This window comes from Macrosteles quadrilineatus, unplaced genomic scaffold (assembly GCF_028750875.1).
Source record: "Macrosteles quadrilineatus isolate MER2022 unplaced genomic scaffold, UCM_ALF_1.0 Scaffold_2__2_contigs__length_208266976, whole genome shotgun sequence".
NCBI classification, from domain to species: Eukaryota; Metazoa; Arthropoda; class Insecta; order Hemiptera; family Cicadellidae; genus Macrosteles; species Macrosteles quadrilineatus.
In genome coordinates, this window is record NW_026542595.1 from 14,777,277 (window position 1) to 14,794,080 (window position 16,804).

The 16,804-nt window shown below is 35.7% G+C and overlaps 1 protein-coding gene across 2 annotated transcripts in view; it reads right to left on the reverse strand.

The window, feature by feature from the left end:
* Positions 1-16,804, reverse strand: part of LOC128987032 (uncharacterized) — a 115,898-nt gene that overhangs the window by 35,443 nt on the left and 63,651 nt on the right. For both annotated transcript variants that reach the window (XM_054407695.1, XM_054407694.1), the window contains 2 exons: positions 16,227-16,357; positions 15,765-15,951 (listed from right to left, as the gene is read on the reverse strand). In XM_054407695.1, the coding sequence (XP_054263670.1) occupies positions 15,765-15,951; positions 16,227-16,357 (318 nt within the window). The remainder of the gene's footprint in view (positions 1-15,764; positions 15,952-16,226; positions 16,358-16,804) is intronic.

The following is a 16,804-nucleotide window of genomic DNA, read 5'->3' on the forward strand; positions in this document are numbered from 1 at the left end:
AAGGCCGAGCTAGAGAGAGAAGATTTTAAGTTTATTTTATTGAAGAAGAAAAGTTTATTTTTAGTGTTTATTGAAATATTTTGTGAAGCTTATAAACAAACAAAAAAAAATGGTAAAAGAAGAAAAGAAAAAAAATTGTTTATTTGGCTTAGCCTAGAAGAAAAAGGTTAGGCCGATAGAGAAGAGTTTTATTTTAAGTTTGGGCGAGTGTAATATATAAGGCTATATTACATTGCCAGAAGAATATTGAGTTTGTGTGTGTGGTTGGCTGCACTGCTGAGTGACGTCACCGACGAGGAACGATGGCACGAAGCGGAGTGAAACGGCAGTCGGAGTTGTCATGCTAATAGTAAGTTGTCCCAAGTATCGGGTTCCTTTAACTTATTAATATTGAGTAATACAGTTATTACAGAAACTTTATTAGATCTCATCATAGCCAAATTCAAACATTTACAGTATTTTAAAATAATTAACACTCAGAAACTTTTGTGTAATGGAAATCTGCAAGCGACTGAGGCTGAGGGTGAGGGAGGACATGTGAACCAGGCTTTAGAGCAAACTTTCTCTTTTCCTACCCCATGTCCCGTTAGACGGTGGGCGGGGCTTCACACTAATAAACACTCAGTTCATTCATTCACAGTATGTGACAGTAGAGAAGAGTTTTTGTGGCAGTGACGTATGTCTCTTGTCTGTTCTTCATAGCTCACACGTAGACTTCTTTCGAGAAATTATAAGTGATAATCTTTATAAAAAATAAGCGAAAAACTGTTGACATGTTCAAGGAAAAAAAGTGAAGAAAAAAAAATTTTAAAAATGTTGTTCGATTAGTTATTCTGTATTTCAAAAATATCCTCATTTATGAATGTGTTTTCACCTAGACTTGGTGACTTTTCATAGTTAAACACATTTTAAAGATATATAACTGTTTTTCATACAACTAGTGAGAAAATGTCATTATATAGGAAGTTCGTTTTTACTCACTTAGGGAAAAAACTTACCTTTACAAAGAGTAATTGTAGACTAAGATGTACGTAATTTTTTTTTTTTTATTTATAACTTAATGAGTTAACTAAAACAATTTATGCAATCTATAAAAATAAAATTACAGTTTTGTCTGTACATTGCTTAGAATCATGCAGTTTTTGGTTATTTTTACGTTTCATAGCCTAAGAAAACCGAAACGAGTCTTATCTCAATTTCTGTCTGTATGTCTGTGTTCATTTATGTATTAATTAAAACTATTTTAATTAAATAATCAATTCGAAACAAGATAGTGTTTATTCTAAGAAATCAATACTATTATAAAGAAGAGGTGGTGTCTGTGTGTGTGTCTGTGTGTTTGTATGAGATAATCTCAAAAACTACTGAACCGAATGTGCTCAAGTTGCACACAAATGAAGCTACAGTTCCTAGGATACATATAGAACTATTCCCGCTTCAATATTGATCTAGGGCTTTGCCCCGTGGGCTTTCAAAAATTTGAGGTGAGGGATTTAAAAGTAAATATTGATTGATGGTATCCATGGCAACAAAGAACCTACAACCATCTACAACCTACAAAGTTTAAAAATATAAACAGCAAGAACAAACTGTCAAATTAATTTTGATTTCACAATTCCACCCAGCTGGTTCAAACATATTAAATACTGCACGAAAACTATAACAGAGAGGGTAAGGATTATAAATTCAAAATAATGATGTCACTAGCCGGAATGTAAACATTATTTAACGTTACTTAAATTGAGCTGTCAAACCGTATGCTAATGTAATTTCATTATTACATGATACTTTCAGTTACTTCATTTGTTTATGTTTATGATTTATTATGCTGAGTCTGTTCTAATATTTGTGAAATGCTGTAGTAATATTTTACAGGAAATAATTCGTTGTAAAAGAAATCATTCATGGATATAAGAAATAATTAAGATTCTATAATCATTGCCGTATCAACCTAGGCCCTAATCCTGAGTTTTATGAGATTTATATTTATATTTTTATTTTTGTGAAAACAGTAATATAATCCTCCTTCCGCAGCAAATCTATAGACTGAACGAATTTCCATTTGCCTGATAATAATTTCACTAAAATATGTTAGAAAATTACCCTATTTTCCATATTTATTTCCATTTTCCTATTTTTCTATTTTTCGGTTTGGAACTATTGTTAGCTTTTCCTTTACAGTGCAAACCATTAAACACACTCTTATTAACCTTAAAATCTATCATTGGTTTTGTATAGTAGGTAGCCTAAATAGGTATTCACAGTATGAGTTAACAAAAACGTACTATTATCAAGTTAAGTAATACAGTTAAATTTTGTTTCTTAATTAAATGGTAGGAGTGAAATCATTTGGCATTTTCAAAGAACCTATATGTCTCTTTTGCATACTGACCCCATTGCAAGGCACGGGTATAGCTGCTAACAAATACGAATAGTAGTGCTGATTAGCAGTAGCTGTTCAAATAACAAGCGACCGGCGCTACTAATTGTGACCAACGGGATTGATTTATTTAGTATCTTTTATGAATTAGAGTTAATCATGTACTACCACAAAGTCTTCTTTCTACATCAATTACAATTCCATAATACCCCCACTGCAGCAAACCTGCAGCCAAAGCAAATTTCCATTTGTGTGACTTTATTTTCAATTAAATCTAATTCAATAACATTAGGTTTAACGAGTACCTAGGTTTGCTGCCTACAGGGAGGGTAATGAAGTGTGATTTTTAGGAAAATATTATTAACTTAGAATGAAATAAACAAATTTGCCAAGTTCGATAAAAATCTATCCATAAACAAGCAATATTAGTTTACTTATTCTACTAATATTATTAGTAAGACAATTTGGATTTATGGATGTATGGATGTATGGTGTATGGATGTATGGATGTATGGATATATAGATGTATGGATGTATGGATGTATGGATGGATGGATGTATGGATGGATGGATGGATGGATGGATTGATGGATGGATGGATGGATGGATGGATGGATGGATGTTAGTGACAAGTAAACGCGAAAAATACTGGTTAAAATTTGGTATGATGATAGCTGACATTCCCGATTAACATATAGACATATTCTTAGCTCAAAAATCCTTTCAGGCTCCGCCCCAGGGGCTCTGGCTCTGGAGTTTCTCATGTTAATCTTATGAGTATTCATATTTAAAGAAATTAAAGAATTTTGTCAGCCTTTTCCACTGCACAAGTTGGTTTTATGATATTAAATAGCATTAAACAGTTATAAGGCTTTAGCATTAAAAAGTTAAAAGGCTTGACAACAGGGTGCAGCACTATTATGATTTTAGCATTTATGACCACCGCTAATTTGAACCAACTAGCAACAAATCGTTCCATTGGTAGGTACACAATGAGAACTTTACTTTTTTCCATGGTTTAGGTGCAGTGGTAGAACATTAGGGCTATTGTAGACGTGTTAATACTATAGGATACCGTATAAATTAAAAGACCAAATTTTCTTAAACCGTGTCCTCTCCCATAACTGCAATAAGCATTTATACTTATATGCCAATCCCGTACGAAGGACGGGTACTCTACTATCATAACATAATATTTTAACAACTAGAGATCAGCTGGTTATAGCAATACCAACATCTCCCTCTTTAACTTTTGAATGGACGAATAAATCTTCTATTGCGTCTGAATAGTCTTCCTTCAATTGATACAAGGTAAGTTCTCAACCCATCTAGTGACACTATTACGCCAGGCGTCCATGGTTCTGATTTCATGTCTGGTCTCTTCTGTATCAATACCTTTTGTCCAACTTTAAGTGGGTCCAATGCCTGAGTGCCTTTATCATAGTGCTTCTTGTATTTTTCTTGTTTTTCCTTCAACTTGTCTGTGACTCCTATGTGTATCTTTGGATTTAGTTTCATTTCTGTTATGGGCAAACGAGTCTTTGTTGATCTTGACATTAGCAACTGCACAGGACTTGCACCCAAGTAAGCCAGTGGTGTATTTCTCCACTCTAATAGAGCTGCTTGAAAGTCTTCTTTACTTTCTTTTACCTTCTTTAGCATTCTCTTTGCAATTTTAACTGCTGATTCTGCCTTACCATTGGATTGGTGATTATGTGGTGAAGAAACAACAATTTTAAACATCCAAGTCTGGGCAAAAAGCTTGAAGTCTTGGCTAACAAGTTGAGTACCACTGTCAGAAACAACAACGTCTGGTATTCCTTAACGAGCAAACTGTTCTTTACAAAACTGTATCAGGCCTTCTGTTTTTAGTGAATTCACTTTCTTCAGTTCAAAAAATGATGAAAAGTAATCTGTCATTATAAGAAAGTGGTCACTGCCCAGCTGGAAGAAGTCAATTCCAACTCTTTGTTGAAACTCTTCAGGAGCATTAGCAACACCAAAAGGTAGTCTAGTCCAACGAAATCTCCCTTTGGGGGTCCAAAACGTAGTTAGCCTGCTTGATTCCTCATTTAGCTTTACATGCCAAAACCCATCCTTAAGGTCCAGAACACTAAAGAACTTTGCTCCATATAGCTGTGGGGCTATTTCCTCAATAGTTGGTGCTTGATAATGAGATCTTTTAATGGCTTTATTCAGGTGAAAAGGATCTAAACAAAGTCGTATCTTGTTAGGTTTCTTCACTACTACTAAACTACTGACCCAATCAGTAGGCTCTGTTACCTTGACGATGACTCCGAGCTGTTCAAGTCTATCTAATTCAGCACATATTTCTTTCTTCAATGCTAGAGGTTGTCGCCTGGGTGCCGCTATTGAAGGTGGTACCGACGGGTCAGTTCTTATGCTGCAAAGACCTTCAAAACACCCTAATCCTTCAAATACAGTAGGAAATTGATCAAATATCGTATGTTGATGTGTGGCTGTTTGGTTAGATGCTGTGAGAGCCTGGAAAACCTCTTCATCTGTTGTAATCAAACCTAGTCGAAGACAATCTGCTGCTCCTATAAGAGGATTTCTCTCAGAATTCAGAATTTCAAACTTTAAATCAAAAATATTCTTTTTGAATTTTGCTTTCAGCACAATGCTGCCTAGTGAGTTTTGGGATGACCCGCCATAGAAACACAAAGTAGTGGAGCTACTATTAAGTTTAGGATTCTCATTGTCAAGAATAGTTTTTAGATCTCGTAGCCCCATAACGTTACAAGTTGCACCTGAGTCAAGCTGGAACTTTCTGAGCTTTTTGTTGACCATCATTTTCACAAAAAGTCGTTTTTTATACTGGATATCGTTAAGTTCCATCACTTCCTCTTCACCTTGGCTATCTTGATTTGTTTCACTGTCATTATCTTGGACCAGATTAATTTTACCGGAACTTTGACACACGCTGCTAAAATGGTTCTTCCTTTTACAGGTGGTGCAAACTTTGCCAAACGCAGGGCAGTTTATTGCTCCCTTAATATGTTTTTTACCACAAAAACGACACTTCCATTTGTTATCTAAGTGTCTACTCTTTGCTTGAAATGCCGCATCTTCTGATTTCACTGTCATTTTTGTAACAAGCCTTTCAGTTGTTTCATGATGCGTACATATTTCTATAGCCTCATCAAGTTTTAGGTCTCTTCTACGCAAAAGTGTTCTTTTTAATTCAGTATTGGTTATACCTACTACAAGTTGGTCGCAAATTAGAGTATCTTCAAGGCCTGTCTTGTCGAGATTTGCTAAAGAATCAATGTCACACAATCGTATTTGCTCTTTTAGACGACCTATAAAGTCTTTAATCATTTCATCAGTCTTTTGAACAATGCCATTAAAAATAAATCTCTCATACAAAGAATTGTTTGTCCCTAAAAAATACTTATCCAAAGCTTCAATTACCTGATCCATGGTCGATTCATTGGAGCCAAGTATTCTTTCAATCAAACATAGTCCATCACGGCCAATTACAGTTGAAAACATGGCCATCTTCAGTTTAGGTGTACTTAACCTTGTACCACCTAATGCTCCTGCTTCAGCTAATATCAAATAGTTCTTCCATTGTTTCTTGAACACTTCCCAGTTTTCTCGTACTCGCGTTGGGTCACTTAAGTCCAGTGGATTCGGTACTACTGACACCATGTTCATTTATGTATTAATTAAAACTATTTTAATTAAATAATCAATTCGAAACAAGATAGTGTTTATTCTAAGAAATCATAACATAATATTTTAACAACTAGAGATCAGCTGGTTATAGCAATACCAACAGTCTGTTTGTTTGTCTGTTTGTCCATTCTGTGATTCTGTTTGTGACGCCAAAATGTCATTTTACGCGGCCTACTCCTAGAAAACTAGAGTACCGATCAAGATTCTAATCATTTGTATGTATTTACTGGATTGGTGAGAGTGTCTTTGGCTATAAAAACATGGCCTCGCTTCCTTGAAAACAAATTAACGAACCATCAAAAACCCAATTTTGTTCGATATTTGTCAAATTTTCTCCTAATGTTTACTATTACATTTTATGAAATAACGATCAGCTGTTTGGATTAGTTCTCACTTCTAGCTGTCACTGATATGTTTACATTAAAAGTTGTTTACAAATACCGCAACCAATTCCGATCAAGTTTTGTTAGCACATCCAAACCAAGTGAGATTAAAAACGTTGTGCCTTACTTAACCGGTTTAATTAATCGCAAGTGCAACGATTGTTCTTGAGTTTTGATAACCGGGGAAAATACCGTGAATCAGTGTTGTATTAGTGCTGGGAAACTTACATTTTTTTAATCATCGTCACCAATAGCTTACAAAAAAGGTTTCCACTCATTGACGGCGCTTCAAGGACAGTTGTGTAAAGTGCAAAGTAAAAAATCACAACTGCAGTGGGTGATCGTGGATGTTGCTGCGATCTTGGAAGATGTTTCTGATTTTGCTGTGATCGTAACCTGTAGCTAAATTTGCTTTTCCAATGTGTCACTTTTGGTTTCTACTTACTTACATTTCGACAACGATATAGGTACTTTTTAGGGGTGTGCGAATAGTGATTTTCAACCTCGAGCCGAGCCGAGCCGAGCTTTTCCTAGCGTCACCTTATAATAATAATAAATCTTTATTGTCGTTTGGTAATATAAACATTACAATAGACAAGGTCAACATGTTTTGTTACATATGTTAAATAAAATATTAAATATTCTACAGAAAATGTTAAAATAAAGTTAAAAGAATCTTAAAAGGATAAAGCATCAGTAATAATAAAAACTTTAAAATTAACAGGGAAAAGACCATAACAAGAACAAAGAATCATCAAGACTGCTTGGCCTCACAGTTAAGCGTTAAAAAATCTTCATTCTGCAAAAACTCATCAACTGAATAAAAAGCACGACTTGTAAGCCAATCTGATAATTTTGACCTATACAAATTAATACTTTCCTGATTTCTAAAATGTATTGGAAGTTTATTAAATAGTTTTATTTGCAAATATTTATAACTTTTGATTAATTTTGATAGCCTGGCCTGAGGAATATATAAATCTTTTGATTGTCTGGTGATATACCCATGGATTGAGTTGCAAGGAACAAATTTATTCAGATTCTCTTTAACGGAAACTAAATTGTAAAAAATGAAAATATTAGAGTGTCATGATTTTATTTTCAGCAAAAAATGTTTTGCAACTAACCCTATCTGGAATTTCAAACATAATTCTGAATTCTGAACATTATCAAAAAAATAAATTATTAAACATTTTTCTTCAAAAAGTGCATAATAATAATAATGTTCAGTCAATTTTTAAATAAACACAATATTATTTTAATATGTCTAAAAACATTGAGAATTGTCAAGACATCAAATAGTAGATAATCACGATAAGAACTGAACTGAACTAAATTAAGATGCAAGAAATAAAAGGATATGATTGAAGGCCTGACGAGATATGCAGTGCAGACTGAGCCAATCAGATTGTCTTTCATAACAGAACAGCGCTACAGTATCTTGAATGACAACAAAACAACTAGCAAGTCGATTAAATATGTATATTGTAACTACTATGAATATTTTATTCTATTTTGTATAAATAAATAAATATAAAAACACGTGATTATTCTTGTTGTTTTCCATGCACAAAATATTTTTGTTTTATGAATCGTATTAATCAAAAAAGAACATGATTGGTTTGGATCCAAAAAGGTGAAGAGACAAAGTAAAAAGTAAAATTATATATTAAAAAATATATAATTGACATATAGAGGAAATAGACCAAAACACTAAAATTAATAGAATAACACACAAAGTAAACAAGAAATGAAATAATGAACACGATGATTTAACACTGTCACTAAATTCTGTTATCTAGAAGGGTCGGTGAACTAATCAATAAATAGCCAAAACCAGTTTCCTCCCCCATTTCTCTCTCAGTCTCACCACCACCCCTCCCCCCCTGAGCCGGGAGGCCCAGCACTTTGTCCTTGAAACACCCTAGCCTCTGAAACAATAAACCCTACACCCGCGTTGCTGTTTTGACAACAGGGTTATGAATGCATTCACTATTTTTCATTTTCCAGGATTAACTATCAATTATTATTATTTGCAAGTTACAAATAGGAAACTACATCACATTATGGTATTCAATGACCCATGTATTATCAAAAATTAATAATCCATTACTTATTTTGATAATAAAAAGCATTCATTACAGCACGCACCACTTATTGATATTTAAATAATCATCAAAGTAACTGTTACTTTATACAAAATAAAATAGGTACAAAATTGTGTGGCCAGTCAAACTTTATAAACAAACATTTTATTCTATAGAATACAGATGGTAAATAGGGGTTGGTTTAAAGGAAATAAAATACAAAACAGATAATTAATTATTTTGATAAACATTAGAAAGGTTATGGGATTGATTGAACTAAAATAACCGCAGGGAAACTTATAAGTAGAAAAGTCGTCAACCACAATCTGTTTAATCAGTACATTGTTAGAGAGAGCGGAGAGAGAAAGAGAGATAGCAGATAGGGGCGTTTGATAAGGAATCTGAAAAAGTAAACAAACAAGGAACAATGACACGACACGACGATTGATACTTGTTTACAGCCTTATTGTGTCGCCCACTATATTTGCACACGTGACCACTTTTTGTTTCTTCCTTATCTTTCATCCGTCCCAAAATAGAATTCCTGAAATTGTTTGTTGGGATAATCTCCCCTCCCACACAAGGCGCAGTGCTCAGTGTGCACTGTAGGTTGCCACGGCAACCGTGTGTCGTCATAGCAACGAGCCAATCACGCACTCGCACTGCGTTGTATATTACGATACGAATAGCTGTGTTAGAAAGACAACGCGATAGGTGGTAGTTTGTCTCTTTACTATCTCCTCAAAATTACGATCGATAATCATTGCGTCTTGACTGAGCTGAGGGTCGTGCTTATCAAACCTCGAATGCTTGAACAACGTAGAATTGTGATAACATTGTTTCCAATTACGACCCAAATTAAGTGTTTTTTTTTTAGTTTTGACTTAGTATTAAAAGCTCGGCTCGAACTTCGAGCTTTTTCAAAATGCCTCGAGCCGAGCCGAATAATGAAAAGCTCGACCAAAAAGCTCGACTTAGGAAGTAAAACTACAAACGTCCAAAACTTCAGATTTTAGCGTTTTTTGTCACATTTCCTCCAAATGTTTGCTAGATATATGTACCGATTATCGTTTAGAGATTACGTACCGGTAATATTTTAAATAAGAAACCTTTGTTTGGATAAAGGTGGTTTTTCAAACTGTCATTAATACGTTAACATTAAAAGTTGCTTACAAATAATCCTATAAATGGGAAATAACTTTGATTTTCGAAAACTAAAAAAAAAAAATAAAACTAAGGGAGATTAATAACTTTGGTACTGCACCACATCAAGTGAACGTTTTTTGAGCAAACCATAGTGAGTTTTTAAAGCTTTACGTTGTTAACGTTACATGTTACATGTTTTGTGGCCTGTGTATTTATTTATTTATATATTTGCCAACGGATTAACACCTATAATACAGTTTGATTAGAAGGACAGTTTGAATTGGTCGTAAGTTCTATAGTTCTTTTCTTAAATGTAAACGTTCGTTTATGGTACTGCTACTTTTCCTTAGAACCGGTGGTAGCAGTAAGAATCATTTATACACAACTATAGTTATCGTTAGTGCTGCACCTTATTTCTTATTAAATTTAATTGATGTCTTACTGTATAATTTTTGCGTTTTCTGTCTGGACTCCAAAATGTTAGTTTATGCTATGAAAACGATAAAACATTATTGAAAGATTTTTTTAGCAAACCATCATGAATTTTTAAAGCTTGGCGTTGTTAACGTATAAATGTTTTGTGGACTGTGTATTTATTTACTTATTTATATATTTACCAACGGATTTACACCAATTTTACAGTTTGATTAGGCCTAAAAAGGTTTATCATAACATTTGATGACACTATCAAAACTTTCAAATAACTAGGTGGCGTTCGCAGAAGCATCCACAAAATTGAGCGGAGTCGTCAAGGGATTATATTATATTGTATTGGTCATACTGCAGTAATACCAGTCGTTTTTATTGCATGCGTTGAGGGTCTAAAGTAGCAATTTTAGTCTTTAGGAAGTAAAAAAGTTTTTATCCTCTATGGAGTAAAAATAGTTTTTATCCTCTATGGAGTAAAAATCAGCTGTTGGCAACTCAGTTGTAAATTTCTATTATAAACGATTGCATGTATCGAAATATGTATCGATTCGTGCTTCGAAATTATTTTAACCTACAGTTTACAGTCTCTTCCCATAGCTTTGCAGATACATTAATCCATTCCCACACTCAACACGCTCACCTTTACTACTTCCTGCACCACCCCCTACGTCGTGGACCTATTTCCCTCTCTTCCCATAACATTTTAGGATTGCAGATATATTAATGCAATTGCCAAAGACAGTTTCCACACTCTGCACTGCAAACCTTACTACTTCCTTCACCATTTCCTACGTCATAGACTTGTTTCCTTCCCTTCTCATAGCATTTTTGGATTAAAGATACATCAATCTAACTGCCACAGACGGTTTTCACACTATGCTCATACTTTACTACTTTCTAAGCCTTTTTCTACATCGTGGACCTGTTTTCATCACTTTCCATAGCAATTTAGTATTTTTGATACGTTAATCTAATTGCCACAAACATTCCCCACACTCCGCACTGCTAGCTTTTACTACTTCTTTCACCATTATCTATGTCGTGGGGATGCTTCCATCCCTTCTTATAGCATTTCAGCATTGCAGATACATTAATTTAACTGCTACAAACGGTTTCCAGTTCCCACACTTCACATTGCTCACCTTACAAATTCCTTCACCACTTCATACGTCTCGGACATTTTCTCTTCCTTCCCATAGCATTTTATGATTGCAGATACAGTACCTTAATATAATTGTCATAAACAGTTCCTATACTCCGGACAATTTGCCTTTACTACTTCCTTCATCACTTCCTACGTCGCGGACCCGTTATCCTCCGTTCCCATAGCATTTTATGATTGCAGAAATCTTCATCTAATCGTCATAAACAGCTCCCACACTCCGGACTGCTCGCCTTTACTACTTCCTTCACCACTTCCTACATCGTGGACCTGTTTTCCTCCCTTCCCACAGCATTTTATGATTGCAGATACCTTAATCTAATCGTCATAAACAGTTCCAACACTCCGGACTGCTCGCCTTTACTACTTCCTTCGCCTCTTCCTACGCCACGGACCTTTTCCTAACCCTTTCCATAGCATTTTATGATTGCAGATACCTTAATCTTATCGTCATAAACAGTTCCCAAACTCTGGACAGCCCGCCTTGACTACTTCCTTCACCACTTCCTACGTGACGGACATGTTTCCCTCCCTTCCCAGAGCATCATAGGATTGCAAATACCTTAATATAATGGTCATAAGCAGTTCCCACACTCCGGTCAGCTTGCCTTGACTACTTCCTTCATCACTTCCTACATCGCGGACCCGTTTTGCTCCCTTCCCATAGCATTTTATGATTGCAGATACCTTAATCTAATCGTCATAAACAGTTCCAACACTCCGGACTGCTCGCCTTTACTACTTCCATCGCCACTTCCTACGCAACGGACCTGTTTCCCTCCCTTTCCGTAGCATTTTATGATTATATATACATTAATCTAATCGTCATAAACAGTTCCCATACTCCGTACTGCTCGCCTTTACTACTCTCTTCACCACTTCCTACGTGACGGACATGATTCCCTCCCTTACCATAGCATCATAGGATTGCAACTACCTTAATATAATGGTCATAAGCAGTTCTCACACTCCGGACAGCTTGCCTTGGCTACTTCCTTCATCACTGCCTACGTCGCAGACCCGTTTTCCTCCTTTCCCATAGCATTTTAAGATTGCAGATTCCTTAATACTTAATCTAATCGTCATAAACAGTTCCAACACTCCGGACTGCTCGCCATTACTACCTACTTCCTTCAACACTTCCTACGTCGTGGACCCGTTTTCCTCCCTTCCCATAGCATTTTATGATTGCAGATACCTTAATCTTATCGTCATAAACAGTTCCCAAACTCTGGACAGCCCGCCTTGACTACTTCCTTCACCACTTCCTACGTGACGGACATGTTTCCCTCCCTTCCCAGAGCATCATAGGATTGCAAATACCTTAATATAATGGTCATAAGCAGTTCCCACACTCCGGTCAGCTTGCCTTGACTACTTCCTTCATCACTTCCTACGTCGCGGACCCGTTATCCTCCATTCCCATAGCATTTTATGATTACAGATATCTTCATCTAATCGTCATAAACAGTCTCCACACTCCTGACTGCTCGCCTTTACTACTTCCTTCGCCACTTCTTACGTGACGGACATGTTTCCCTTCCTTCCCATAGCATCATAGGATTGCAAATACCTTAATATAATGGTCTGAAGCAGTTCCCACAACCCGGACAGCTTGCCTTGACTACTTCCTTCATCACTTCCTACGTCGTGGACCCGTTTTCCTCCCTTCCCATAGCATTTTATGATTGCAGATACCTTAATGTAATTGTCATAAACAGTTCCAACACTCCGGACTGCTCGCATTTACTACTTCCTTCGCCACTTCCTACGCCACGGACCTGTTTCCCCCCCTTTCCGTAGCATTTTATGATTGCAGATAACTTAATCTAATCGTCATAATCAGTTCCCACACTCCGGACAGCTTGCCTTGACTACTTTCTTCATCACTTCCTACTTCTCGGACCCGTTTTGCTCCCTTCCCATAGCATTTTATGATTGCAGATATCTTCATCTAATCGTCATAAACAGTTCCCATCCTCCGGACTGTTCGCCTTTACTACTTCCTTCACCACTTCCTACGTGACGGACATGTTCCCCTCCCTTCCCAAAGCATCAAAGGATTGCAAATACCGTAATCTAATCGTCATAAACAGTTCCCACACTCCAGACAGCTTGCCTTGACTAGCTCCTTCAGCACTTCCTACGTGACGGTCATGTTTCCCTCTCTTCCCATAGCATCATAGGATTGCAAATACCTTAATATAATGTCATAAGCAGTTCCCACACTTCGGACAGCTTGCCTTGACTACTTCCTTTATCACTTCCTACGTCGCGGACCCGTTATCTTCCCTTCCCTTATAATTTTTGGAATGCAGATACCTAAATCTTATCGTCATTACCAGTTTGCACACTCCAGACTGTTCACCTTTAGTACTTCCTTTAACACTTCCTACGTCGCGGACCTCAAGCTATAGTTCGGCCGCTTGGAAAGCGACCTCCTCCAGCATTGGTTTAGCATTAGCGCGCAGGTCGTTTTCTAAGCGGCCGAACTATAGTGTCGTCATTTGATTATTTTATGATCCAAACCACCGTTTATGTTCTTATATCTGTGGAATAATGCTCTATTTATTTATCTACTGCATTTAAAAGTCAACAGCTGATCATATGTCTTTGTTTATGTGTCAAATACTGCTTCCATAAGGATTACATTGAAACTTTGAGACCCAGTGGGGCGGATTCCTGAGAGTTATTTTTAACGCCATATAGATGTTGGCACTCACCGATATGGTCTTTATCACCATCCAAAATTTGAAAACGATTGACTCAGCCGTCTAGGAGGAGTTTGCGTATTACGAAATGCATAAAAGTCGACGTATAAGAGCTTCGCTCGCTTCGCTCGCTCCGCTCAATTATTTTGTTTGTAATTTGCTTTGGTTAAAGCGTAGCAAATCCCCTAATTCAATTCTGTATTTGTGTGTGTATGTCTGTTGGTAACGCATTAATGTCCTTATTTCTCAGTGTTTCGTGGAAAAGACAAGAGCACCTTTGTTAATGAAAATTTCAACCCGAATAAAGTGTGCAGTAGTGAGGTTAAGGTAGTATTTTAACTACTTTTATAACCAGTGTGAAAAGTAACTTTCAATTACAGGCCTACCTTAGGGCTATGCCTCATAGATCTATAAAGCAATTCCTTTTATCATTACATATAAAATATGGACTAACACGATCGGGTGACATTTAATTGCGAAGCATTCGTTTTGGCTTTGAAACTGTCCGATATTGTAGTTGCGAAGGTTTATATGTATTCCTATACAGTAATAGTTTTGCCAGCATATCTGGAAAAATGCACACTAAATATGCAAACCAACTCCTGTTCTGAATATAAGGTTTCAACATACTACAAGATTCCCGTACATAGAACGGGCAACCAGCAAAGGCGAGTCTATATATAAAGCCAAAAGTACCCATGAACTTTTGAGAAAACTACAAGTCACACCCCCATAAACCATATACTTCAAGTGTTCGTCATGACGAGAAACCTTGCGCAAAACTATCCATTATTTCATAAATTGCCCTTTAAGGTCGTAATTCCTTTCTAAAGGGAACTTTTCATATACCTAATGTTAAAAAACCTCAGCTGTACTTATTTGTTTGTTATTCTTTCAATTTATTACCTTATTAAAATCAGGTGTGATTATTTGTTTCTTTTACTGTATTTTGTTTATTTCAGGTTAACTTAACCAATCAATAGGCAAATTAATACAATACAATACAATTAATAACAATTCAATACAATTAATACCTATGATGACAAATGGGGTGAAGCCCGTGGGTAACAGCTAGTTTCAAATAAATAAAAAAACTGACAAATGACTTAGATAAATACTTATATAAGCCTATTTATAAATTAGAGTGAACTTTATTAGTTCTCATGCTTTAGTCAAATTCAAACGTTTACAGTAGGTCTATTTTAAAACAAACACTTAGTTCCATATTTTTTCAATTGTTTTTTGCAATTAATAATAAACCTTTAATACCAAGACATAAGTTGGATACACATACATATTGTTTTTTTTTTTTTTTTTATGGTATAACAGTTTTTAACCAGGTTTACTTTTAGTGAATTGAGAAATGCTTTGTTCGTAAAAATGAAGATGGAATATGTCAAATAAAATGTTTGATTTTCTCGTTAACTACTCGACTCGATACTCAAGTATTAGGGCTAATTACTCAAATCGACTTAAAAAAACACTACTCGCCCATCCCTACTAATATCCATACATTTGTAATTTGTACATTTAAACCTCAACTACCACAGAACGTACTACTAACTAAGCAATGAGTTATGCAAGTTAAAAAATTAATAATAATGATAATAATAATAATAACAAATTAAATAACAATAAGAATATTTTTTATGAGAATTTTTATCAAGCAAGTTTCAACATCCTGATAACAAATATTATTTGTTTTCCAATATAAATTAATTTCCATAACTTTTTACCTAGTGAACTTTCTGTAATAATATGTACCTGTTTCTTCAGTTGTGAGAGTAGTTGTAAGCTGCGGTGGTGGTAGTGGCTGCACTGCTCTGTGTACTCGCTACGAGCTGACGTCACATCCAGGGCTACTACCACTCCTCTCACCTGGGTCACCACATCTGTAGTCAGACACTCTAGATCCTGGACAGCTACCAACACTGGAGATCCCCTCAGGGTGCTGCAAAATAAACTACAATCACATCCAGCAGATAACATCTAAGAAATCCCATGATTCTAATTTTCTATTCTATTCTATACCGATTAGTATTTCACTCAAAAAAATTAATTTCAGATGCCTGTTGTTCATCTTTAATGAATACTTGGAGAAAATATTTTTAAAGCGCTCTGGGGATGAAAAGATTTTAATTAACCATTCCCAATTCAAAAGTGTCACGCATTGTAATTATATTTCTTGATAGTCGATTATTTTGTCTTGCACTATCCTACACTTGCCTGTTTATGAAGTAGGTGTATAACTCTTTCACCAAGAAGTCTCCGAGTTGATCTGGAGTTAGGTTACAGGGAAACCAATTTTCTTCCAGGCTACTTTGCCCCTGATTTACAACAGTCGATACAGTGGTATCCTGTGAAATAGTTCAATAAGAAGAAAACATTTAACATTATAGGTAGGGGTGGGCGAGTAAAGGGTAATTAATTACTCAGGTTTTAACAGGTAGGCCTAATCGAAGCCAAGTTGAGTCAAGTAGAGTACTCAAAGTCAAATCGAATAGTGTACTAGACATCGAGTATAACTTGTCAAATTCTAGCCATAATTTTATGATGGCTGTTAAGCATATACTAGAGGTAGTCCAGTGGTCGAAAACTCGACCAAAAATATGTAATGTACAGATTTCTCTATATTCACCCCGACCACGCAGTTATGAAAACATGTGATTGGAATTTCATTAATTTGTTTTGATTTTATTTTTATATTTTGTTGTTATTTCGTCACCCAAGGCAATCCATAAAGCTATGTTAATTTTTTTTTAATTTTAATTTAAATTCATGTTTTGTGCTTATTTTTGAGCCTA